The 26044-nt window shown below is 41.2% G+C and overlaps 1 protein-coding gene across 4 annotated transcripts; it reads right to left on the reverse strand.

The window, feature by feature from the left end:
• Positions 1–839: 839 nt before the first annotated feature.
• On the reverse strand, positions 840–24118 carry stk11ip (serine/threonine kinase 11 interacting protein). Of its 4 annotated transcripts, none has more exons than XM_061777531.1 (25): positions 23659–24115; positions 22573–22775; positions 22415–22489; positions 22024–22119; positions 21840–21947; positions 21695–21766; positions 21484–21613; positions 21294–21397; positions 21124–21213; positions 21005–21046; positions 20766–20927; positions 20612–20687; positions 16509–16949; positions 16217–16422; positions 16035–16145; positions 15717–15930; positions 13142–13263; positions 12825–13065; positions 11418–11527; positions 10975–11072; positions 10579–10769; positions 9420–9504; positions 3991–4073; positions 2831–3060; positions 840–1365 (listed from the first exon to the last, which is right to left on the reverse strand). In XM_061777531.1, the coding sequence occupies exons 1-25, from the start codon at positions 23723–23725 to the stop codon at positions 1225–1227; spliced, it is 3498 nt and encodes a 1165-aa protein (XP_061633515.1). In that variant the 5' UTR covers positions 23726–24115; the 3' UTR covers positions 840–1224. The 4 variants fall into 4 exon arrangements, 3 of the variants coding, with proteins under 3 accessions (XP_061633515.1, XP_061633506.1, XP_061633499.1); XM_061777522.1 differs by having other exon boundaries at positions 10579–10766; positions 15690–15930; XM_061777515.1 differs by having other exon boundaries at positions 15690–15930.
• Positions 24119–26044: the final 1926 nt, after the last annotated feature.

The raw sequence follows: 26044 nt of genomic DNA on the forward strand, positions 1-26044 counted from the left end.
AGATATTGCATTCTATTTTAAACACTTCCTTATATTTTTGAGTACTGTATAATCCTGTGCCGTGTAAAAAAAAAAAAATGAACAAGTGCTTTTGTAATCCATTGGTGTGTTACTCTCATTGGCCAAGCAAAACTTTAACTGACAGGCAGGAAACTATCATTTCTGATAATTTTTCAAGCAACGTGTTCTCCTTTGGTGTAGTTCTTTCAATGAATTAGGTTGTGAATGACTGTTTCTGGACTCCCACAGGCACTTGGATGTTTCCCAATTTTGTGTATGTAAATACTGTATTTACTTAACCCACAGTATCCTAGCCTCAATCAATCTATTCGGTTTCCAGGAAAAAAATTTCCTAACTGCAGGTTGAATATTATATATAATGGCTCCCTTTTTTTCTTTTCTTTTTTTCTGTGCATGTTTTTGGGATGTGGGTGGAAGCCGGAGTACCTGGGAAAAACCCACACAGGCACGGGGAGAACATGCAAACTCCACACAGACAAGGCCGGATTTGAACCCGGGGTCCTCAGAACTGTGAGGCTGATGTGCTAACCAGTCGTCCACTGTGCCGCCCCAATTCCAGTCCTTTTATTTCAAAATCAAATAATATGCAAGCCATTTATTTCCAAGGGTATTGTTGTAAAATGAGTTTGAAATGATATTTACCGGTGTTTTGGGATTATAGTTTGTGGTATGTTTAAGGTTCAAACTATTAACATAGGCAATTATAAACATTTTGAGGGGAAATCAATTACTCTTTTTTTTTTTTTTTTACAGGGCTCTACTCCCTTTCCCCTGCCAATAGCAGGAGTTTATTGTAGTCATGAATAAAACCAATAAAGTGCATTTGTTTGAACTCATTTATACACAGTTTGCAAAAATGTTTGCTCTCAGAGAAAAAAATAAAAGACAATGGCAAAGGAATAAATTATTACATGAACACTCACAGCTGCAGGATGTTGGGACTCAAATTACCCATTAGAGAGTGGGTTACCACAAACAAGTTTGAATGATGACAGCTTCACATGTGCATGAAGTCACGCTAACGCTCAGAATTTCACAATTTAACAACAAACAAAAACCTTAATCCACATTTCCTCTTGCTAACATCATCAGTATGCCATGAAGTATCGAAGGGCTGCTTCAGTTTACCAGCAACACAACCAGCCTTTTTGCCACATTTTAAAGGGCAAGTATAGAGAAAAAGGTGAAATTTACCATTGTTTATTATATTTCTTGGCCGTGCACAGTTGTGTTTAGCCTGACGCCAAACATGGCCTCCCATTGTGTTCGGACCCACGCCAATAGAGCCTCTAGGAGCTCTGAACTCTCCGAGCGCACATGCCAGGTCTTCTCCTCTTTCTCCGTCTTGAAGATGAAATGAAGAGTCATTACTCAAAGCATTTACAACTGACTAAAACAACTGGGAGCAGAGGTGTGCGATATAATGATATATATTGTAGATACCAGGTGGGTATTAATGCGCTACATTTACTCCAGTAACATTTACGATAAACTGTACTTGTCAGAGTACTTTAAATGCACCGTACTTTTTGCTTTTATTTGAGTATTTATGTGAAGAAGGATCGATACTTTTACTCCGTTACAATGATCAACATGCTGTTCGCTACCTTTATTTATCCATTCTTGTGTTTGTGTGTCTATTTTTAGACTCCATCTTCAACTTCCGCATCAGGCACCCGTTGCACCAATCAAACGGGATCACTAATGCCATTTGACTCCAATTCACCAATTAGACGACACAAGGCAGTCACATGACCGTGCACGTAGCCTTCGCAAGCCAATCAAAATGACTCATTTTGGGGGGGAAAAAAAGCAGCAGCACGACAGTGTTTACTCTACAGACTCCAAAAAACAACATCTTTGTCGTGCAGTTCTTAAATTGTGACTGGCCAAACGTGGATATTTCAGCCCACTTCTAACTTGAGAAAACACCTTGCGGTAAGTTGCAGATGTTTCTATTGTTGTATTGGCAGTGGATACGGCAAAATTAGCCCTATAATATGGTGTCGCACACACAATCACTAAGACTGTTCAGCAAAAACCTTCTTCATCAAGTCATTTCAGTGTATAAAAGCAAATGTTTCTGTAAGGCCCAATGCATGTGTTGTTGGTTTTTGGGCAGTTAAAAATTGAAACGGTGGCAGGTCTGTGTTGACTCCCATATATTATTTTTTCTTAATTTGATTTGATGTTCATGCTCTGATTTAAAAAAAAAAACAATCAAACAAAAAAAAAGGTTACTTACAAGTTACTCGAGTATTTTTTTCCATTGAGTACTTTCTTACTCTTACTCAAGTAAATATTTGGATGACTACTTTTTACTTTTACTTGAGTCATATTATTCTAAAGTAACAGTAACATTTGGCTGCTTTACCCTCCGGTAGATACGATATAATCCTCGGTTCTATCGTTAGATTTACCTTGCCGCTACAGGGGGAATCCTGTAATTTATTTTCCTTCACTTGGTAATTCTGTGCTTTTACTGGATAAATGGTATTTGAAGCACTGTCTTGTATTTTTTTTATATTCTTTAGACTTTACTGCATTCCTAGTCACGTGGTTTTACTACCAGATATATTGAATGATATTTATTTAGCAATTGATTTTTGTTTTATTTTATTTGTATTAATCTATTTTAATCGTTTAATAGTAGTCTACATAAAATACAAAGATGACAAATTGCCATTAATTTCATGTAATAATATTATATTAGGATATATATCGTTATCGAGAAATAAAATTACCTATTGTATATCAGGATTTAAAATTTTGTCCATATTGCACAGCTCTAATTGGGAGAGTGGCTCACCTCGTCATAGAGCTTGACATCCATCTGGTATTGCTCATTGGACCACAGGTGGACCGAGCTCACACAGCTGATGGGAAGCGTCTCGAGAACAGTGAAGCTCCCACTGCTGCGCTCCGGGGTGCTGTTGACTGTTGTCAGATGGTTTGTGCTCTTCCCCCATTGGTGATCCTCACTCAACAGGTACAGAGTCTCTCGGGTCGCCAGCACAGTCATTGGCGCCCACGTGTTGTCTGCGATAACGCACAGACAACCTTTACTTTAAGATGACCTTGTTTAATTTATGTGGACACCCATAAGGTGAAGATCAAAGCCCACCAATACTTTGAGCTTAATCCTTTCTCCTTTTTGGCTGCAAACTACAGAGCTCCATGGTGAACATTTTTTTTCAATTCTGGCCACAATTTAAATATAACCTGCGCTCAAAATGCTAATGTGTGGCCACAATATACCAAATTGCCATGAAATAGGTATAATCTGTGCACAAAACAGTCATTTGTGGATATAAAATTGTTGCCATTAACAACTTGGACAGCGACATCTGTGTCAGCAAATGGAGCACTTGCGCTATAATTGCAATAGGTGATGTCCTTAAGATAATCATAATATCTTAATCTGTTTTTGTCAATAGCCTGCAATGTCAGGCTTTTCAGATTGTCCTTGTAGCTTATTATAAACTTTAATCATCATCTGTTTGTTGGCTTTAGCCCGGCCTCTACCTTACCATTTCTAGAGAAATTGGACTCGATTTGCTTATGCAACTGTTATGTACGGAGCCACAGGTACACAAATTAGTATTTCGGGCACAGGTTATAGCTATACTATGGCCACAATTTAATTTTTTCTTCCCCATACCATGTCTGGGGCTATCATGTCCGGATGCGTGTTGGCATTGAGGGACTGAAAAGTTTAGTATCAGCCTCACGAGGCAGATCTGGACACGCTCAAATGGCAGAACCACAAATTCCACTGATCTGCGTAGCTGTGAGCAAAATTGCCTGAGGAAGATGTTTGACAGGGCGGTGTCCCACATTGCTAGCACACATGAATTTCACTCCACTCACCTGTAACCACCATATCTTGATGCCACCAAAAAGACACCACAAATCCAAGTAGCATACCCTTCATTTGTAATGATGAATGAAGTGATATAGGAGGCTAACCTTGCAGCAAAAAGGCTAGAATGTAGCAAAACTGCAGCTGGCCGTCCTCCACATCTGTCTGGATGTCTTCACACACAAGAGGCCTGGCAAAAGAAAAGAACACAACATGAATGATATACAAAAGAACATGACGCAAGTGCGGTGCCTTCCGCTGCTTGGGTAATAGAACCAGCGATGTCTATACAAGTCTATGTAATTTAGCATAGCTTGCTACTATATTTGTGACATTTTGGTGCATTTTGTATTCTTTGCTATACAGTATAGAGTGGGGCTATTCGTGGGGGATAGTGACCTTGAATAGCAAAAAAACTGAGTAATTGAAACACCCCCTAGAAGATGTTACAATAAATGCCTATACAGTGAACCTCTGTTTATCGCGGGGGGATATGTTAGACATAACCACAAGAGGTGAAAATCTGCAATATAGAGACCATATAAAAACCTTTTTAAAAAAAGTTTTCCCCACACCCTTTAAACATACTTTAAATACTTTTTAAACACACTGTATTTGCACTCTAAAGAACAAATTTGCAGCATAAAATGCAAAGAAAATACTGTATGTGTCTGCGTGCACGCATGTGCCTTTCAGAAGCGGGGCCTACAGGGGTGGTGTGTGACGTTGGAGAGTGTGTGTGAGTGACTGGCTGAAAGCTGTGGCCGACAGCAGCTTCCGCATGAATGTGCTCATTGTGTTTAACTGTTTTACTGTTCTCCCGGTGACCAATAAATGGCTGAAAAGCACATTTGTGACCATGGCTCTCCTTTCCTAAATGCGAGGGCATAAATAAGTAAGTTTACTGTAAAAACCCACAAAAAATATTGCTTAAAAAAGCTGATATACTGAGACAGGGATGCAAACAATGAACTGCAATATAGTGGGGGAACACTGTATTCATATTTTAAACCGTAACTATATCACAAAATACCATCACGAAACATCCATCCATTTTCTGAGCCGCTTCTCCTAACTAGGGTCTGATTTTTTAAAAAATGGACCAGAAGTACGCAGTTACATTCACGTGGTGAAGACTCTCCATAACTTCGACTAACAACTCAGGCTAAACTTAGCTCCTGCCTGACATATAAAGCTTGTCTCTCTCTCTCTATAACTTCAACATAATGTTGTTCCTTGACACCAATTACTGCTTTCCTATTTAGCCAGGGCTTTGGTGCTATCTTAGGGTGTTACAGAAAGAACAGAAAATTGCACATACGTGAGTTTTTCAGTGGTTAGCTGAGGATGGATTCCATAGAAAAAAACGTAAATACGTGAATTCATGAAGCTCTCACCGTGAATAGGTGCTGCTAAATGCTTATTTACTACTTTTATTTTATGGAACTCACCGAAGCGCATTCAACAATTCTATGGTCCAGCATACCTTGACACTGTGCCAATGTATTTATTTTTTTGAAAAAAATATTTTCAATCTTAATATATATATATATATATATATATATATATATATATATATATATATAATGCAATTTCAGTAATCATTGAGTGTGTTTACACACAGTAGTATATGGCGTGTATTTCTTCTTTGAAATCAAGCTTTCATGTTAGCGGTCTTGTTCCACTCCAGAGGAGAGAAAACACTGCTAATGAGTGGAGGAAAACGTACAAATAAAAGGTGGATAACAACAAACTGCACGACAACACACGCAGGTCTTGCTGCGTAACACATGGTTCAAATTAACTCATTCCCTGCCAATGCCGTCCAAAAATGTCATTAAGAATCCATCTATTCCCTGCCAATGCCGTCGAAAGACGTCAATAGCGTTTTTTAACGGGGATGGGTGGGGGAGGGTCTTGTGCAGTTTATGTCTGATCGTCAAGCCTCTGGATAACTGCAATGAGGTTTGGCACCCTATAGAGGGCAACAATGCCTTGTGGTGAATGTCCCTCCCTCAGAGGAAGAAGGAGGGGGCGGGCCGACGGGGTACAAGAGGCAATGAGAAGAGACAAACATAGTGGTGGAAAAGAGAAGACAAAATGAAAAAAAATAAATAAACGCTTTCGGTACTAGAAATGGGCGGCACGGTGAACGAGCGTTAGAGCATCAGCCTCACAGTTCTGAGGACCCGGGTTCAATCCCTGGTCCCGCCTGTGTGGAGTTTGCATGTTCTTTCCGTGTCTGCGTGGGTTTTCTCCGGGCACTCCGGTTTCCTCCCACATCCCAAAAACATGCATTAATTGGAGACTCTAAATTGCCCGTAGGTGTGAATGTGAGTGTGAATGGTTGTTTGTTTGTATGTGCCCTGCGATTGGCTGGCAACCAGTTCAGGGTGCCCGATGACAGCTGGGATAGGCTCCAGCACGCCCGCGACCCTAGTGAGGAGAAGCGGCTCAGAAAATGGATGCATGGACGGTACTAGAAATTTATTGCGCCAAGGCAAGAAAAATATTCCTGCAACCGGCAGGAATGACGCCTTAGATTATGCGGGGAATAACGGATGACGCTCCGAACCGATCGCTTTGTTCCAAAACTGTAGCGCAAAATGCAGATACGCCCATACATATGGCGAGATGCTCTCGGCCGTTTGCTGGCTGATCGTCAGCCGACCAGGATTTGAATAAATGGGATCCGGAATCGTCAGAGAGTGAACTCCCTTTTGGATAGCCAGGCGAGCTTCCTCCGATGAAGATCGACAAAGTCCGATGACGAAGGTAACTCGTTTGGAGCTCGCGTTAGCTACATTTAGCGAGCAAACACGCTCCTTCAGTCCTTGTTACATAAAAACATACAACCCCAATTCCAATGAAGTTGGGACGTTGTGTTAAACAAATAAAAACAGAATACAATGATTTGCAGATCATGTTCAACCTATATTTAATTGAATATACTACAAAGACATGATATTTAATGTTCAAACATCAACTTGATGTTTTTAGCAAATAATCATTAACTTAGAATTTTATGGCTGCAACACGTTCCAAAAAAGCTGGGACAGGTGGCAAAAAAGAAAAGTTTAGGAATGCTCATCAAACACCTGTTTGGAACATCCCACAGGTGAACAGGCTAATTGGGAACAGGTGGGTGCCATGATTGGGTAGCTTCCTTGAATTGCTCAGTAATTCACAAGCAAAGATGGGGCGAGGTTCACCTGTTTGTGAACAAGTGCGTGAGAAAATAGTTGAACAGTTTAAGGACAATGTTCCTCAACGTACACTTGCAAGGAATTTAGGGATTTCATCATCTACGGTCCATAATATCATCAACAGGTTCAGAGAATCTGAAGAAATCACTGCATGTAAGCGGCAAGGCCGAAAACCAATATTGAATGCCCGTGACCTTCGATCCCTCAGACGGCAATGCTTCAAAAACCGACATCAATGTGTAAAGGATGACACCACATGGGCTCAGGAACACTTCTGAAAACCAAAGTCACTAAATACAGTTTGGCGCTACATCCGTAAGTGCAACTTGAAACTCTACTATGCAAAGCAAAAGCCATTTATCAACAACACCCACAAACGCTGCCGGCTTCTCTGGGCCCGAGCTCATCTAAGATGGACTGATGCAAAGTGGAAAAGTCTTCTGTGGTCCGACGAGTCCACATTTCAAATTGTTTTAGGAAATTGTGGACGTTGGTCTTCGGGGCCAAAGAGGAAAAGAACCATCCGGACTATTATGGGCGCAAAGTTCAAAAGCCAGCATCTGTGATGGTATGGGGCAGTGTTAGTGCCAATGGCATGGGTAACTTACACATCTGTGAAGGCACCATTAATGTTGAAAGGTTTTGGAGAAACATGCATATGCATATCCAAGCAACGTCTTTTTTATGGACGCCCCTGCTTATTTCAGCAAGATAATGCCAAACCACATTCTGCACGTTACAACAGCGTCGCTACGTAGTAAAAGAGTGGGGGTACTAGACTGGCCTGCCTGCAGTCCAGACCTGTCTCCCATTGAAAATGTGTGGCGCATTATGAAGCGTAAAATACGAAAACGGAGACCCCGGACTGTTGAACAGCTGAAGCTGTACATCAAGCAAGAATGGGAAAGAATTGCACCTACAAAGCTTCAACAATTAGTGTTCTCAGTTCCCAAATGTTTATTGAATGTTGTTAAAAGAAAAGGCAATGTATCACAGTGGTAAACATGACTCTGTCCCAGCTTTTTTGGAACGTGTTGAATCAAATTATTATTTGCTAAAAACAATAAAGTTTATCAGTTTGAAAATTAAATATCTTGTCTTCATAGTGTATTCAATTAAATATAGGTTGAACATGATTTGCAAATCATTATATTCTGTTTTTATTTATGTTTACCACAACATCCAGACTTCATTGAAATTGGGGTTGTAATTTAGTCCCACCAGTTCACATTACAATGCAACATCTGTTGCCAGTACTGATTTGAATTTTCCATTTCGTCCATCTTGCAGGAATTCAACACCTGCGAGTCGAGCGTCTTCTAGGATTGCGAAGAAAAGTAATGTTTGTGTTTTTTTTTTACCCTTGCAAAACACGTCCTCAATAAAACGTATTCTTTTGTAATCGGATGTATTTTTTAAAACTTAGTTTATGCATCCAGCAGACGTTCGACTCCCATTGGAGTACAGACAAAAAAAGGTAATTGAAAGCTTTTTTTCTCCACATCCCACAACAGCAATTTCACCAATGTATTTTTATAGTAATATTTATATTTCTAAACTGCACAGGTTCTGCTTCGAGCAGAAGTAGTGACTGGTTTCAAGGAGAATGACAACCACACAAGATCCCATTCAATGCCATCAGAAGAATAAAATAAGATGTGGATAAAACTTTGCTAGATTTTATGCGCAAGGTAATAAAAACCTGGACTATTGAGCAAACGGTAGAGGAGGAGAATTTGGAGGAAAAAAGTGTGGGAGGCCCATTTGTTCATGTATTTTTGTCTAATGTAATGTAATGTAATGTAAACATAGTTAAATTATTTTTCAGTCAAAAGTAATTTCTCAGTGTTGTTTTATGTTCAGATGTTTGAGATCTTCACTAAAGAAAAAAAAAATATTAGTCTCAAAGTCATTGTTCTGCTTGCTTTGACAAAAAGGCTGTTTTCCTTCCAGAAACAGATTTGGCTGAAAGTAGCCTATATTCGACTGCTAAAGAACAGCATAAGCTAGAGCCAAACTTTTTTTTCTCTGATGACAGAAGAGTCTGATCTTTCATTTTGTGGTTTTGGTGTTACATGGTCATAGTACATAATATTCTGTGGGGATTTGAAAATCAGTAAAATTACTTGAAAATGACTGGTAGTCTCGGGGTTCCCTGCTCAGGAAACGGCTGGCAGTGAATGAGTTAAGGTGCGGTTTACCAGCTAATTTAACAGGGATAGAGTAAAAAAAAATAAAACATTTATCATAATGGATAGAAGATGTGTGTCCGGATAAAAATGAGCTCATTGGCACAACCCTTGTCTCGCTGCATGTGTTAAAGTTAGTACCAGAGATGGTGCTGAGGATTGAGTCTGGCGGTTGAGATTGACCTCAGTTTGCTGTCGGACCGATGTGCCATTTCACGCACAATTCCTACAGAGAGATGAAATGGAAAAAAAAAAGGACTCAACACATTTGGAGCAAGTGTCTGACAACAAAAATAGCTGCTGGACTAAAGGTGAAAATGACCTGAAGAACTTCACTTGAGCAGGACTATTATTTTATTCTTCACACCATAAATCTCTGCTCATCTCACAGAATTAAAGCAAAAGACTGACTCGAAAAACAAATGAGAATAAGTCTGTAAAAACATCACTCCCAAACCTTCACGGATAACAGGTCAGAAGTCAATTTGAGACCATTGTTGCAACAGCACGTCTCTTCTTTTGGGTGTACTATTGCAACACCGTAGAGGCAATGGCTGAGAAAAGTTTGGCAGCACAATGCAGCAGTCACGCCGGCTTTTAAGAACAGGAGCATATTGTCCTACTTGACAGCTATATGGGGCGAGGTGGATTTCAATAGCACAGCTTCATGGTCAAGTTTGAATGGACTCACCTCACAGAGGGCTTTAAAGGGATACTATGCTGGAGGAGGAAGGATGCAGTATTCAAATTATTTTTGGTCAAAATAACTACTGTACTTCACAACTTTCCCTGTGTAGGTGAGGTGCGTCATGGAGATGAGTCTGTTTCCATGTATACATCTTTTCCCCTCAATGTGGTCAACTGTGTGGGCTTTAATTAAGTGCAGACTTATGTGGCGTTTTTGTTAGTCAATCATGTTTTCCATCAAACTCAGAGAGGCTGTAAATCATCCTGTTCCATTATATTCCAGACATTCCTGGGCCAACCAGGGGCTTAATCAAGGGTTTTCCTTCCGGCTGCTGGTCCTCACTTACAAGCAGATGAGTCGGGCTGGGACAGATCTTTGCCTCATATGGTATAATATTCATATAATGTTAGTGGGTTTCTGTGGCAAGAAGACCATGCTGTTCTGATATCCACAGCAACAACCTTCATATTTTGTTTAGCTGTAAGCAGCCTAACCAGCGAAAAGTGTCAGCCAGTTTCTTTCTCACACAATACAAGTTTTCCTTTTATGTGTTTTTCCACATGTTCAACAGGAAGTGTTCTCTGCTCGTGTTTGGCCTGAGCTCCTCCTTACCTGTCAACAGGCCAAAGAAGCGTTTGCAGCGTATACTGTCCCGCACCAGGAGGGTGTAGGCCATGCACGTAACTTCCCCATCGTCAAATGCCATGTGGATGCTCTGAGAGCCAAGCCCCACCTCCAGGTAGCTGAGCTCTAAGATTGGGTGGCAGTCACGCTTTTGAAGCCAATCAGAAAGCTGCCCTCTGCTGAGAGGGAACGCACACCGAAGTGAGATGTAGCAGTGGCAGTAACTCCAAAAGAACAGTAGGGGTGCTACACAGCTACAATGTCAAGAACTTAGAACTCAAGAAATCAAGCACTTTTGACACAATGTTTCAATAGCACATTAAAAGTACAACACATTCTCTATATGTGACCTAGAAACTCACTCAATGTTCCTCAGCCACTCACCTAGCTCCGGATGATACTTCAAGGATGTAGATTCGCTTGTCTGACACCACCGCCAGAGATGGAAACTCTTCTAGCTCTCCAAATTTCACAACTGATGTCTGACAGCAAAATGGACATTCGGTCAGTAGAAATGTCACTTAAATGTGATCACAACAGTAAATGGACTGGATGGACTGCACTTATATAGCGCTTTATCTACATTATCACAGTGCCCAAAGCGCTTTACAAAGCCTCACATTCACCCATTCACACACACATTCGTACACCAATTGGCGACCGCTGCCATGCAAGGCGCTGCCAGGCCCACTAGGAGCAAATTACGGTTCAGTGTCTTGCCCAAGGACACTTCGACATGCAGACAGTTGGAGCTGAGATTCAAACCATCTACCCTTTGGTCACTGGACGACCCGCTCTACCTACTGAGCCACACCCCAGTAACTCACCTTTAGGAAACAACTGAGCTCCTCTTCCTCTTCGAAGACATCCACATCCAAGAAAAGCTTCAGCCGATGGTCGATCACCTCAAATGCCTCAGTCAGTAGGTCCAAATCACCTGAGGGAAGACGCTTAAATTAAAGACACCTTACGACATTTGCTTGGTAAAGCTACCATTTAATCAGGAACTTAAAACCCATCATTTGCTGTTGTTTTAATAACCTTTTTCACAGCAGTCAGAAGCATGGCTACAGACATAAGATACAAACCCAACTTTGGAGGGGCCCACGACCTATGTCCTGCATGCTTCTCTTCTCTGTCCAGTCCTTTCCTATCTTGTCCTTCCCTTCCCTCACAGGGTATAGCACAACGGCCCCATACAACACTCTATTATGTGTCATTGTACTAGGTATATGATTTACTTTGCTCATCTAGTTTAAAGCTAGTGTCTTGTCTTTTGTTGTCTTTTTCCTATATTATTTCATTACCTTTTCACTCTCGCCTTTTTGTTATTTCTGTCACTCTCCTTTAAAAACTTTGCTCTGTTCGACTGAACGACTGTAATTCTCAATAAATATCCATCAGAATACAAAGAAACCACAGTAGCAGCTTAAAAGGTCCACTGTGACACAGTAAAACTGTTCTGGCATAAAAGGGATACAGATCCTCCTTTCTGCTTGACCTAACAGCTGAACAGGACAATTTTTGTGTTTTAAAAAAAGGATAAACACAACTTCCATGTAACTTTGAAGTGGGGTGGCACAGTCCACGAAAAACCTTGTTACATTTTAGTGTAGGCGCTAGATGTGTTTATAAGGGAATTAACTGAGTCACAACCAACCACAAACATAATGGCACCTTCACTTCGTTCATCATCTTCCAGCCAGCCATCCATTTTCCGTACCGCTTATCCTCACCAGGGTTGCGGTCGCGCTGGAGCCCATCCCAGCTATCCTCGGGCAAGAGGCGGGGTACACCCTGACCTGGTCACCAGCCAATTGCAGGGCACATATAAACAAACAACCATTTGCACTCACATTCACACCTACGGGCAATTTAGAGTCTTCAATTAACCTACCATGCATGTTTTTGGAATGTGGGACGAAACCGGAGTATCCGGAGAACACCCATGCAGGCATGGGTAGAACATGAAAATTCCACACAGGCGAGGCCGGATTTGAACCTGGCTCCTTAGAACTGTGAGTATCTACCTAAACTAACCGACTAATAGCCAGCTAACTAAAGAACTGACATTTTCTATCAGCTTTGTTAACAAGCCTTGAGCGGGTCAGCACTTGACTGACGTTTAACTGACCTTCTTGTAATATACTTGTCCATTCATGATGTTAACATTAAATTTTAATGATGCTCTAAGACTCTTGCAGCATATAGTTAACAACACCAGAAGAACACACCAGTCGAGTTGGCTCGTCCTGAAGGTTGAATACCAGGTGGTGTGGCGCAGATGGCAGTGTAGCTGTAGCTTCCAGCCAGATCCTCCTTACTTTGACAGTCAGCATTGTATTTCAGGGAGAATTTGTCAGCCCCGCCCTCCTCAATGTACAATGAGCTCCCCTGTGTGCTGAAAAAAGTGGGGTCCTCTGTGGCGACGGTAGTGGCAGGTTCTTCCAGACTACTGCTAACACTGGGGTTCACCTGTTGGACACAGCGACATTGCAGTCGATTACGTTTGAAAGTATATTACAGGAAATATTCCAGTGATTAAAGACACCTTTTTGTCTACACTGCCTGGTCTTGATGGACGTTGGATTGGTGTACTGCTGTAAGGAAATGACTGGCCAACTAGCTGGATCAAGTGGTCACTTCCACATTCTGGACAGTTATCACAGTTTCCTGGAAGAAAAAGGCACAGAAGGGTGGAAAAAATACAAATCTGTCAATCTATTTTCTACTGCTTATCCTGAAGAGTGTACAAGGTCACAGGAATGCAAGAACCTATCCCACCTACAGTGGGTACGGAAAGTATTCAGACCCCCTTAAATTTTTCATTCTGTTTTGTTGCAGCCATTTGCTAAAATCATTTAAGTTAATTTTTCCCCTCATGAATGTACACACAGCCCCCCATATTGACACGAAAAAAAAAACAGAATTGTTGAATTTTTTGCAGATTTATTAAAGAAAAACTGAAATATCACACAGCCATAAGTATTCAGACCCTTTGCTGTGACACTCATATATTTAACTTGGGTGCTGTCCATTTCTTCTGATCATCCTTGAGATGGTTCTACACCTTAATTTCACACACCTGTCTATATAAGACCTTACAGCTCATAGTGCATGTCAGAGCCAGAATTGTGGCAAGGCACAGATCTGGCCAAGGCTACAAAAAAATTTCTGCTGTACTTAAGATTCCTAAGAGCACAGTGGCCTCCATAATCCTGAAATGGAAGACGTTTGGGACGATCAGAACCCTTCCTAGAGCTAGCCGTCCGGCCAAACTAAGCAATTGGGGGAGAAGAGTCTTGGTGAGAGAGGTAAAGAAGAACCCCAAGATCACTGTGGCTGAGCTCCAGAGATGCAGTCGGGAGATGGGAGAAAGTTCTAAAAAGTCAGCCATCACTGCAGCCCTCCACCAGTCGGGGCTTTATGGCAGAGTGGCTCGACGGAGGCCTCTCCTCAGTGCAAGACACATGAAAGCCTGCATGGAGTTTGCTAAAAAACACCTGAAGGACTCCAAGATGGTGAGAAATAAGATTCTCTGGTCTGATGAGATCAAGATAGAACTTTTTGGCCTTAATTCTAAGTGGTATGTATGGAGAAATCCAGGCACTGCTCGTCACAGGACAACTGGTTGCAATCGAAGGAAAGATGAATGCGGCCAAGTACAGGGATATCCTGGATGAAAACCTTCTCCGGAGTGCTCAGGACCTCTTACTGGGTTGAAGGTTCACCTTCCAACAAGACAATGACCCTAAGCACACAGCTAAAATAACGAAGGAGTGGCTTCAGAACAACTCCGTGACTTCTTGAATGGCCCAGCTAGAGCCCTGACTTAAACCCAATTGAGCATCTCTGGAGAGACCTGAAAATGGTTGTCCACCAACGTTCACCATCCAACCTGACAGAACTGGAGAGGATATGCAAGGAGGAATGGCAGAGGATCCCCAAATCCAGGTGTGAAAAACTTGTTGCATCATTCCCAAAAAGACTCATGGCTGTATTAGCTCAAAAGGGTGCTTCTACTAAATACTGGCCAAAGGGTCTGAATACTTATGGCTGTGTGATATTTCAGTTTTTCTTTTTTAATAAATCTGCAAACATTTCAGCAATTCCGTTTTTTTTTCTGTCAATATGGGTGGGGTGCTGTGTGTACATAAATGAGGGGGGAAATGAACTTAAATGATTTTAGCAAATGGCTGCAATATAACAGTAAAAAAATTAAGGGGGTCTGAATACTTTTTGTACCCACTGTATATTCACATGAGAAGTGGGAATACACATCTGCCTCGGCAGATCACCATTCAAGAACAGGACTGACACAGTGACAGGGAACCATTCACACATATACAGTTACACCTTTGGACAATTTGATTTTGACTGTGGCAAGAAGCCAAAACAACTGGAGAAAACCCACACAAGCACAGGGAGAACACATACTACGGAAAGACGGCAGAATTTTTTTGCTGTTGTTTGCAGCAGTAATAGTCACTCAACCACAGTGCGACATGCTGTATTGATGTTTAAAAATAAAATAATATGCCAGTACACAAGCTGGTATTATATCCATCCATTTTCTATACCGCTTATCCCCCATTAAGGTCGCAGATGAGCTGGAGCCTATGCCAGCTGACTTTGAAGAAGAGGCAGGTTACACCCTGGACTGGGCGGAGCCAATTGCAGGGCACATAATGTCAAACCACCATTCACATACTGTAACTTCAGGGAATGCACTGCCTTTTCAAGTGAACTAGTCCCAGCTGGTGCTGAACAATCTTCAAAACATCTAAAAAACAAAGTGGAGTGTGCATGCCAGTGCAGGTCTTTTACGTCAACTTTGGTCAAATCATTAGAAGGTAGCTGCTCCTAGAATTTTATCTGCTGTTGATCATAAAGGTAAGAAATCAACAAATGAGGGGGAGATAATTCCCAAAATGATTCACTTGTATTCTTATATAAGGGAAAATATATCCTTGATGATAACACAACCTTGTCTTTTTTAAACATTCCCAGCAGTATTTCCATCTTCCCCTTCAAGCACACTGGAAGAACCATCCATTGATTTTGAAAGAAATGTAGGGTTTTTTTAAGAACTGACTCACTGCCTCTGCATGACCTAGCTTGCTCACTTTGGTCGCCCACATCGCATTCCATCAACTCCTTGCCGTCCTGCTGATCTACGCCCTCCGGCAGCATCATAGGCCTTGTACTCCTCGCACGACCTCCAGGCTCCATGAACTCTGACCCACAACGAAGGCACTGCAAATGAATACAGCCTGGGAGGAGCCCTGTGTCACGCCGGCGGTTGGCCTCTTCCACAGGTGACAGCACATCAACAAGATCCTGGTCAAGAAGGTTATGATAACACAAATCAAAGAAGCTTCTAGTGATGTCATAGGTCTGAGTTTTTTGCTCTTCTTTGTTTGCAACACAAGGGGGTTACCAACCTTAAGTGCCTGCTGTGGGTTATCATCCAGAAGGACGTAAAGTCGGCGCCTCTTTTCTTTCATGATGTAGTCAAACTGGATGTCCAAAGCTGGAAATAATGCCTTAGTCTCCTGAAGCAAATGTTTTTTTTTCAGTCAATTTATTAAATTTATGATTATAAGCCCCACAAAAGCGACTTTACCCTGTGGGTCCAAGCCGCCTGTGTGGCATCCACCCTCGCCAGGCAGTCGAGTTCTAGGCGACATCTCTCCTGGCCGGACTGCACGTCCACCTCAACCAAATGGTCCTGTTTGACACGCAGAAACACCTCCTTCCTCCCCTCATCCTTACTCTTTTCATCTTCTTCGTCAGATAACACACCCACCAGAAGCGGCAAACACTGGTCCACTGCACTCGAAAATACGCCATAAAGTGGTGTTTGATAACAACATAAAACATGTTTTTTTTTAACTATTTTGTTTTTACATAACTACCTCCAAGGTCTTCCTCGTCTTCTCCCTCATTGAAATCACCATTCTCCTCTCCCGCTGACTTGTGGGAGTCCAAACTGGGTCGGGTTGAACGGACATGGCCTGCCACCTGACCATCCACTGCAGTCTCTTCCAAAGTTGATTCAGTGTGCTGAGTGCTCTGACTGGGCCACTGCAAAGTGGACTCTGTCTCTTGCTCTGCTTCCACATCAGGTGTTGGCACCCTTGGCTCAGATGAGATAAGTGGAGGAGGAAAAACCTCCGGGGACAGACACAGAGGGGTGACAAGGCTGTTGGAGAGGGTTTCTGGGCCATGAACAGTAGTGGTAGGACGCGGTGCTACGTCTGCATCTAGGTGGTGCTGATAACGCAGCCAGTCCTCACCCAACTGCTCTCTGAAGCTGGACATGCGCTCAATCTCCTCTTGGTGTTGAAGGACAATGTCTAGAGAGGAAGCATACTGGCACTCATTACATTGCAGACCTACACCACAACTTAACAATAAAATAAAATATATATATCCATCTGATTCCTTTGATTGATTGGAGCCAAACAAGTCTGAGTCAGCATAAGATCAGAATACATTTGTACATAAAGCAAAGCAAATTGATTTATATAACGCTTTTCATACACAAGGTAACTCAACGTGCTTTACATGACTAAAAGCATTTAAAAACAAAGAACAAAACAGCTTATAAACGTTTAAAACAAAGAAAGATAAAAGTACAATTAAAACAGCGTACAGTGCAAGAAATATCAGTGAAAAGTGGAGATGCGCTAAAAAGCACAAGAAAAAAAGAAGGGTTTTTAACCTGGACTTAAAAACATTTACGTCACTTCTGTTGGCAACGTATTCCATTTGTGTGCAGCATAACAGCAAAATGCTGCTTCACTATGTTTACTTTGTACTGTTCTATTTGACCTGAGTCTGTAGCTCTTAGAGCCCTGCTGTACATTCCATTAGCATTTCTTGCAGGTATTCAGGACCTTAACCATTTAGTGCTTTATAAACCAGTAGCAGAACTTTAAAATATATTCTAAAGCTGACTGGGAGCCAGTGTAGTGACTGACCTCTTTGTTCTGGTCAGAATCCGATCTGCAGCATTCTGAATAAGCTGCAGCTGTTTAATGCTCTTTTAGGGAGTCCAGTCAGAAGACCATGAAAATAGTCAAGTCTACTTGAGATAGAAGCATGGCTGAGCTTCTCCTGGTCTGCTTGGCACATGCAAGCCTTCACTCTGGATATGTTCTTCAGCTGGTAGAAGGCAGTTTTAGTAATTGATTTTGATATGACTGTTGAAAGTCAGGTCGGTAGACACTGCTAAATATAACTGTGTCATTTGCATAGCTATGAGAGTTAAAGTTCTGAAGAATTTTATCCAAGGGTACCATACACAGGCTGAACAGGAGGGGTCCAAAAACTGACCCTTGAGGGACCCCATAGGTCATTGCCATTCGATAAGATTGAACACTTCCAATGGTTACAAAATAACTCCTTTCCTCCAGGTAGGACCTGAACTATTTAAGGACTGTCCCATTTAGTCCTACCCACGTTCGCCACCCTATTTTTGATATTTTCCTTTGTAAAAAGTGTCCTTGATTTTTGTTACTTTTTTTATTGACACAAATAATACAGTTTTACTTGTGTGTTAACTGCACAATGCATTGTGGGTCATACCCAAGTACGCAGTCATCAGAATCATCTTTATTTGCCAAGTATGTCCAAAAAACACACAAGGAAATTGTCTCCGGTAGTTGGAGCCGCTCTAGTACGAAGACAGACAGTCAATTGACAGAGAACACTTTTGAAACATAAAAGACATTGACAAAAACAGTCACTGAGCAATAAAGGGTTGCTAGTTATCTCGTAATGCCGGTACAAATTTTTAATTTTTAATTTTTATTTTTTCCAATTGTGCAAAAAGAAAAAGATAAATCGGTCATGGAAGTTAAGGACTGTCTCACTGAAGGACTTACAATACTTATCTTAAATAATATTTACAATGAAAAGTGAGAACTTTCAACTCCATTGTAGTCCGGACTGTGAGCTGGTTTAACGCGCTGCACGGCTGACATCACGTAAGTAAGTGCTTCTCCCCCCGTCAATCACCCACAGCTTTACTAGTTAAACAGTTGCACAATCTTGTCACCTTTTCTCGCTCTTCGCAACAAAATTACAATGGTAGCAATGGTGTGTTTGTATGCCCCCAATATCAAACTGCCACTCATTTTCACGTTTACGTACACGTATGCACGCACACAAACAGTTGCCTTCATGGACCACAATCAGCATCCATCCATCCATTCATCTATCAGTTAAGAGTCTTTAGAGAAGTGTACTGAGAATAGTGTGCTTGTTTGTGTTTAGGTACTTACTGTACTGTGTTGTCATGTCAATTCTGCACTAAGTTGCTGATTTAACACTAAAATTTAAGTTATTGGTTCATGTTGATGTAGTAACTTGTGTGGCGTACATTACCAAGTAATGGGTACGGTTAAGCTAATGCTTTTTTTTTGGACTCTGGATAAGTGATATTCGTGCCACTTGGCAGCTGCTGAAAGCAACTAAAACGTTTTTCTGAGTTACTTTTGAAATCAAGTAATCAGTAAAGTAACTAAGTTACGTTTTCAAGGTAACTGTGGCAACAGTGGGGCTGAGTGTTTAATATAGAATGGACTACTAAATACTTATTCACTGAAGTCCGGTCAAAGGCTGTATGTCTAATTTGTGAAGAAACCATTGCGGTTTTTGAGGAATATAACATCAGCCGTCACTTATCTACCAAGCATGCTGATTATGCTAACAGCCAACATGAACTGATGGCTATGGCTCAGCGGTTAAAATCTATCTTGCAGGCTCAGCAAAACACCTCTATCTGACTGCCAACTGCCATCCAAGATTCAGTCCCACAAGACCCTGAAACAGTGCCACGGGAGCTGCAGATGGAACTGATTGATCTCCAATGTGATGCTGTCTTAAAACAGAAGTTCAGCTCTCAAACTGGATGAATTTTATGCTTCATTATGCGCAGACACATTTCCAAAAATCCGGAAGATGGCACAGAGGATGCTGGTGATGTTTGGCTATACATGTGTGTGAACAGACTTTTGTGTGAGGAACACCAACAAAACATCCTACAGATCCCAGCTGAGTGATGAACACCTCAGATGTGTTCTGAGAATTGCCACAACAAAACTAACACCAGACTTTGATGCACTGGCAAAAAAAAGTGATTAAAAAAAACAACACTGTTCCCCCTCAAAAGTAAATCTAGGTATCAACACTAAAATGCCTTTTTTTTTTGTTGTGTATTTTTTTATATGTAAGGATCTGGTTCTGGCTTGGCCCGCCTGTCAAATTTTAAAAGTCCCCTGAGCCAAACAGTTTGCCCACCCCTGGTCTATACTGCTAACATGGAAGCATCCAGCGTTCTATTTTTTTTTAGAAGAGGCTTAATGGCAGCTATTTTAAGAGCTTTAGGAAACTTGGCTGACTCAAATGAGCAATTGATTATTTTCTGCAAATCTCCTAGTTTAGTTTTTCTCCACATATGTTCGGCTTTCCTTCACTTTGATTTAGAGGTCTTTACCATCATTGTGGTCCTCCCCAGTCTTCTAGGTCACCTCAAGATTGTCTTAGCTTTAATAGGAGCGACAGCATTCATGACATTTGAGATTGTCCAGGTGAATGTATCCAAAAGATCAACTGCCTCAGCATGTCTCTATAAATATAGTGGCGGGACTCTCATTTATGTACTTTTTCTTAATAGACATAGAGGTTGTCTGAACTTTTGGGAGAATCTGTAATTCAACGAAAACACAAAACTGGTCAGAAATAGCCATATCCTTAATGTCAACTGATAGAATTTCAACATCCTTAGAGATGACCAGGTCTAAGATGTGACCTTGAGTGTGGGTTGGACTTTTAATATGTTGAGAGAGAGGTCAACATAACATACAGTAAACTTCAACAGAGCGAGGCAATAAAGAGCATGAAGTCTCTTTTTTTTTTTGTCGAATTCTTCAGGAATTGTATCTGCCAAACTGCTGCATGTTGTGAAGTGAGTTTAGCGCCTGTACCTGTCACACAGGTAATGACAACCTACCTTGTGAGGAGGAGACTGCCTGGTAGTCTGTATCACTGGGTTCCGAGATACTAGCTCTCCGCACTTTCACCTTGGTCTGCAACACAGAATAATATCAAATAAATATTTTACAGCTTCAAACTCCACCACACTGTATCCGTATCCTCCATCATACCTTGGATTTCTTCTTGCGACCGCGTGAGATTCGCACCTCCCCCACTGACAAACTGTCGCTGAGCTCCCCAGCTCCGCTTGACTCATCTGCATGACTTTGTTCTAACACTGCCGGAGGAGACGACTGTACCTGGACAATTAGTTGTCCAGCTTTCGGCAGAACCTGAGGATAGGAGTGGTCTCCTTTTCGACTTTATTGCTGTGGGTTGTCATAAACATTTTACGAAGGAGGAAACTTACAGATAACTCGGAAGATGAGAGCAGGACACCATCTAGTTTGAACTGTTAGAAACCAATAAATGTGTATTGGATTTAAATGCTCCAGTCTCAGTTATGTCACAACTATTTTCGTTACCTACCCTGAGGCTGACAGCCTTTGGCGATAGGTGTCGAACAGTACACGTGCGGTGGGTCTTCTGGAAGTAGAGCGGGTTGCCTTCCAAGTTCAACTTGATGACAGGACATTGGTTTGTTTAAATAACTCTCTGCAGCATGACATGTATGGACAAACAAATGTGTGCATCCTCACCATTTTAAGACAGTGAAGCAAGGAGAGAGGAGCCAGTTGGGAATGCTCCAGCAGAAGATTATAGGCCAGGTCCAAGTGCTGGAGTGATGCCAACTGCTCCACACCTGTTGATTCACAAAACGTGGTAAACAGAAACATATCTGAAGTGCACATACAAGTAAATGTGTGTTTTGGTCACTGTGCTGTGTACCATTTATAGTCTCCAGTTCATTGTTTCTGAGTATGAGCGTAAGCAGTTTAACTCTGGCGCTCAGGCTAAGTGTTGGCGCCCTCTGCAGGCAGTTGTAGCCCAGATTCAAATGTTCCAATTCACTCACAGGCTGAGAGGACAGAATAAAGACAAATTAAAAATGTGGAACGACTGCTGTTCAAAAGCAAGACGCAAATACAATATGTCTGACCTTTAGAAATTCTGCACACTCCTGAATCTTGTTGTGGCTTAAATCCAAAGACTTGAGGACATTCAAGAGACTCTAAGACATGAGAAGTTGTGTCAGTCAAAAGAAAGGTAATAGGTTAAATTATTCCTTGGGTTGTTTGTCTCACTAAAGACTGGTCAAGGCAGACAATGAAGTTGTAGCTGAAGTTGAGGGTGTGCAACTCCAGCCATGGCAGTGCAGAGCTGAGGTCACCACCGCACAGGGAGAGTAGCTCCTGCAGGAACAAGTCGCACACATGCTGTCACAGGTGCTTGAACTGTCAGATGCAGTAACAACCGCGTTGAGAGCACCTCCAGGGAGCTAAGGCTCTTTGAGCAGATGAAGACCTCCAACTGGGAATAAACTCCTCTGAGCCCCTCTAGACAGTGCGGGGGGATATTCTTCAGCTGCCAAGAAAAATACAACGTTTTATTCAACTCAAAAAACAACTTAATTTGTTCCAGCGGCACAATGCATATTAGCTGTATTCAGTAACAGAGCAAGGAGTGGGGGTAAATAAGAATCAAAAACAAAAAACAGAGTAAGACCGATTTTAAACTACCAGGGTAAATAAGAAAGTTCCAGAAAAAGGTTAGTGTGGTGGAAAATCCTATTGAAATTGCCATGCAGCACCAATTAGGAATTGTGCACCAAGGTTCATCAAAACAAGTGAGAAATAAGGGATATCAAAATAGTAAGTACCTCCAAACACTTTAAAGACTTGAAAGGGAAAATCTTCACCCCAGACAGTAGTCTCGTGCTTGACGGGTTGAAGAGCTGTAAAAAAAATGCACGCACACACACACACACTTTTGAAATAAATATCCCAACAACATTATTAGTTTGCCAATTCAAATTACCTTCAGGGAGAATGTCTTCTGCAGGATGTCGAAGAGGAACTGCAGCTGCAGCAAAGATGCAGTGTCGGCTGGGTGGGACGGCAGGGCCAGGAAGCCATGCTGCTGATTCCTGGACAGCAAATGCTGCTCGAACAGTCGGTTGAGCTGCTGCAAGCTTGTCACTGGCAGGGTCAGCGTGCTGCTGCCTCCAAGCACTAACTCGCCTGGAGATGGAGATAGGGGAACAACTGAGCTGCCAATACTATATACAGGTGCATCTTAATCAATTAGAATATTGTGGTAAACTTTATTTTTGTTTAATTAGTTCAGTTAAAACCTTTACTCAAAAATCATCTTTCAACAGGCTTGCTCATTATAATTGGTTTGGTTACAATTATTTTGGTTATGTTTTATATTTTTTGTTTTTCAGTTTTATACTACTTTGCCGTCTTTTAATTCTTCATAAATGTATTTCCTAATTCTATTTTGTTCTATTAATCCTGTACGGGTGGAACAGTGGTCGGGTGGTTAGCACTTAAACCTTTCAGTCAAGAGTTTGGGTGTTCAAGTTAGAGTACCTGAATAAAACCCACACAAGCATGGGGAGAACATGCTAACTCCACACAGCAAGGGTGGCGCCCGTATTCAACTCCCCAACGTCACAACTGTAAGGTTGATGTGCTATCCATTCGTGCACCGTCCGCCACTGTCATTATTACTACTAGTAGTATTATTATTGTTATTTACTATAAAGTGAAATGCGCACCTTTCATAGATTCAATACACACAGATTGAAGTATTTCATGTTTGTTTGTTTTTATATAATTCTGATAATGATAGCTCAATTTATAAAAAAAATAATAATTATTTTAACATATTCAACAACTAAAATAATACTATTTTTTTGTTCTAAATTTATTTGGAGTAACTTCTGAAATGTATTGCCTGAATCAGTACGAGTTTTTGATTGAATTACTGAAATAAATGAATTTATCTACGATCATCTAATAAATTTAGATGCACCTGTATAGCTATATATTTAGACTGAGAGGGAAATTGAGGACGAAGCGGGTCTGAAATTGGAAATAATTTGAGTTAAAGACTCACCATTATTTCGGAGGAGTGTTGCCAGGCCAATGACAAGCGTGGACTGACCACCGTAAGTACGGGACATCCTTGGCTGATGTTCAAGAAACGAGCTGCTGTCAAAAATGACAAGCCTCGGTTCTTAAATACGCTAACAATAACATTAGAATATCGACAAACAAAGAGCCGTGTCAAGAGGTACGATTTGTCAGAAGAAGAACTGGCATTCCAAACTCAGCTGCACTTAGCCAACCAGCCAGCTAGCTAGCTCACACACTTCCTGGTAGCAAGCTAATACGTAGCCCGCATAATTTTACAGTCAGGCAAGTTGACGGGCAACATTAATGCGTTATCGCAAATATTTTCATAGTACAGACGATGGAATGTTTGACCATGTCAGTTTCAAAACAGTACAATTCAGTGTTGTTGGTGTTATCTATCTGTGGCGTTGTTGACAACATTAGAGTCACGTGATGAGGAAGCGCTTACGGAAGCCATGACGGACCAAAAATTATAAAAACATTTTTTTAAAGATACAGTTGGGTTCTTGAGTTTGCTTCCATAGTTTAATGCTAACTTTTTATTCTTTGGTTGTGTTTTCACAAATATTCTTGAGTTTGCTTCCATAGTTTAATGCTAACTTTTATTCTTCGGTTGTGTTTTCACAAGATATTTGATCTTATAATCCTGTAAAGTGACCTTGAGTGGCATAACAAAAATTGAAGAATTAAATGAATAAGAAATATAAAGAAATTATATCTAGTATTTATATAAAAGTAAAACTATTACACAGAGATAAAATATTTGTTTTATTTTTTAGTATTTTTTATTTTGAAATCAATCTGGCTCTCTTAAGAGGAAGCCATGCATTTCTACAAATAATATTATTGAAAACAAGATATTAAAGATTGCGGGATTGTACTCAACTGATCACACAAATGATAAAAAAAATTTTTCTTCTGTACAACCTGTGAGTGACGCACTTGAGGCGACCAAACTGTACTTAAAATGTACTGTACTTGAAAAGTAATGTACTCTACATGAGAAGAAGAAAAAAAGTACTCCACTGGATTAAAAAACAGTTGATGTATGCATAGCTACAAGCTTAAATATAATATGTTTCATTGTATATTGGCGGGCCGGCACAGTGGACCACTGGTTAGGACAACTGCCTCACAGTTCTGAGGACCCAGGTTCAAAGCTGGCCTCACCTGTGTGGAGTTTGCATGTTCTCCTTATGCCTGCGTGGGTTTTCTCCGAGTACTCCGGTTTCCTCCCACATCCCAAAAACATGCATGATAGGTTAATTGAAGACTCTAAATTGCCTGTGGGTGTGAATGTGAGTGCGAATGGTTGTTTGTTTATATGTACCCTGCAATTGGCTGGCAACCAGTTCAGGGTGTACCCCGCCGCCTGCCCGCAGTTAGCTGGGATAGGCTCCAGCAGCTCCCTAATAAAGATAAGCGGTTTAGAAAATGGATGGATGGATAATTGTATATATAGTCTAAATGTTGTAAATTGTGTTTGTATTTACTTCAGTGATTCTGTTGCATACCATTCAAGAGCGCCCACGTAGCACACTTTGAGAATCACTGTTCTAAAATATAGGGCAATATTCTTGAAAAAAAATAAAGCTTTTTTTATAGGACTTTATTCCTGCAATCATACCTTTTGCTCTATAATAATAATAACACAAGATAAATGTAGGGATGTCAGATTTGTGTTTTGATACATTACAATGTTAACAGAGATTCTAATCAGCCCAAAGCTGAGGTGGGATGACTACTTGGTTTATGTTTATGAACTGGTTGCCAGCCAATCGCATGGCACATAGAAACAAACAACCATTCGCACTCACAGTCATGCATACGGGCAATTTACAGTCTCCAATTAATGCATGTTTTTGGGATGTGGGAGGAAACCGGAGTGCCCGGAGAAAACCCACGCAGGCACGGGGAAAACATGCAAACTCCACACAGGCGGGGCCGGGGATTGAACCCGGGTCCTCACAACTGTGAGGCTAACGCTCTGACCAGTCGTCCACCGTGCCGCCCCTTCAGTTATTATGTACAGTAAAATGACAGGATGCACCTGTGAAGGAGATTTTCCTTGAAAACACAAAACTAAACATCACTCTGTCTTTCAGTCATATTTTAGATTTAATATAGTTACAAATGTGTTTAGGTGCATATAGCAACATGAAAACCTAGTTTTCAATTTTGTATTTCTGCAAATATAGAAGACAACTGAAGAGGGCAGTGATAGGCTGGCGGAGGCCCCATTAGGATACATACTGTGGCCTGTTCTGTTGCATCCAGCACAAGTTGTCCCATTTCCAAGAATGCCTAAATCAATAAACAATGACTTATGTGGGATATGGAATCCCTGAACCCAAGGAGAGAGGCCA

Source organism: Phyllopteryx taeniolatus, chromosome 1 (assembly GCF_024500385.1).
Source record: "Phyllopteryx taeniolatus isolate TA_2022b chromosome 1, UOR_Ptae_1.2, whole genome shotgun sequence".
NCBI lineage: Eukaryota > Metazoa > Chordata > Actinopteri > Syngnathiformes > Syngnathidae > Phyllopteryx > Phyllopteryx taeniolatus.

Excerpts from the sequence above, each read along its gene's own strand:
- stk11ip (XM_061777515.1), bottom strand. The coding sequence starts at position 23,725 with ATGTCCCGTACTTACGGTGGTCAGTCCACGCTTGTCATTGGCCTGGCA. Across the intron at positions 20,928-21,004 it reads TCTCATCTTCCGAGTTATCT|GTTCTGCCGAAAGCTGGACA; the intron begins GTAAGTTTCCTC and ends TCCTATCCTCAG. Across the intron at positions 13,264-15,689 it reads AGCTAGGTCATGCAGAGGCA|GAAACTGTGATAACTGTCCA; the intron begins GTGAGTCAGTTC and ends TTTTTCTTCCAG.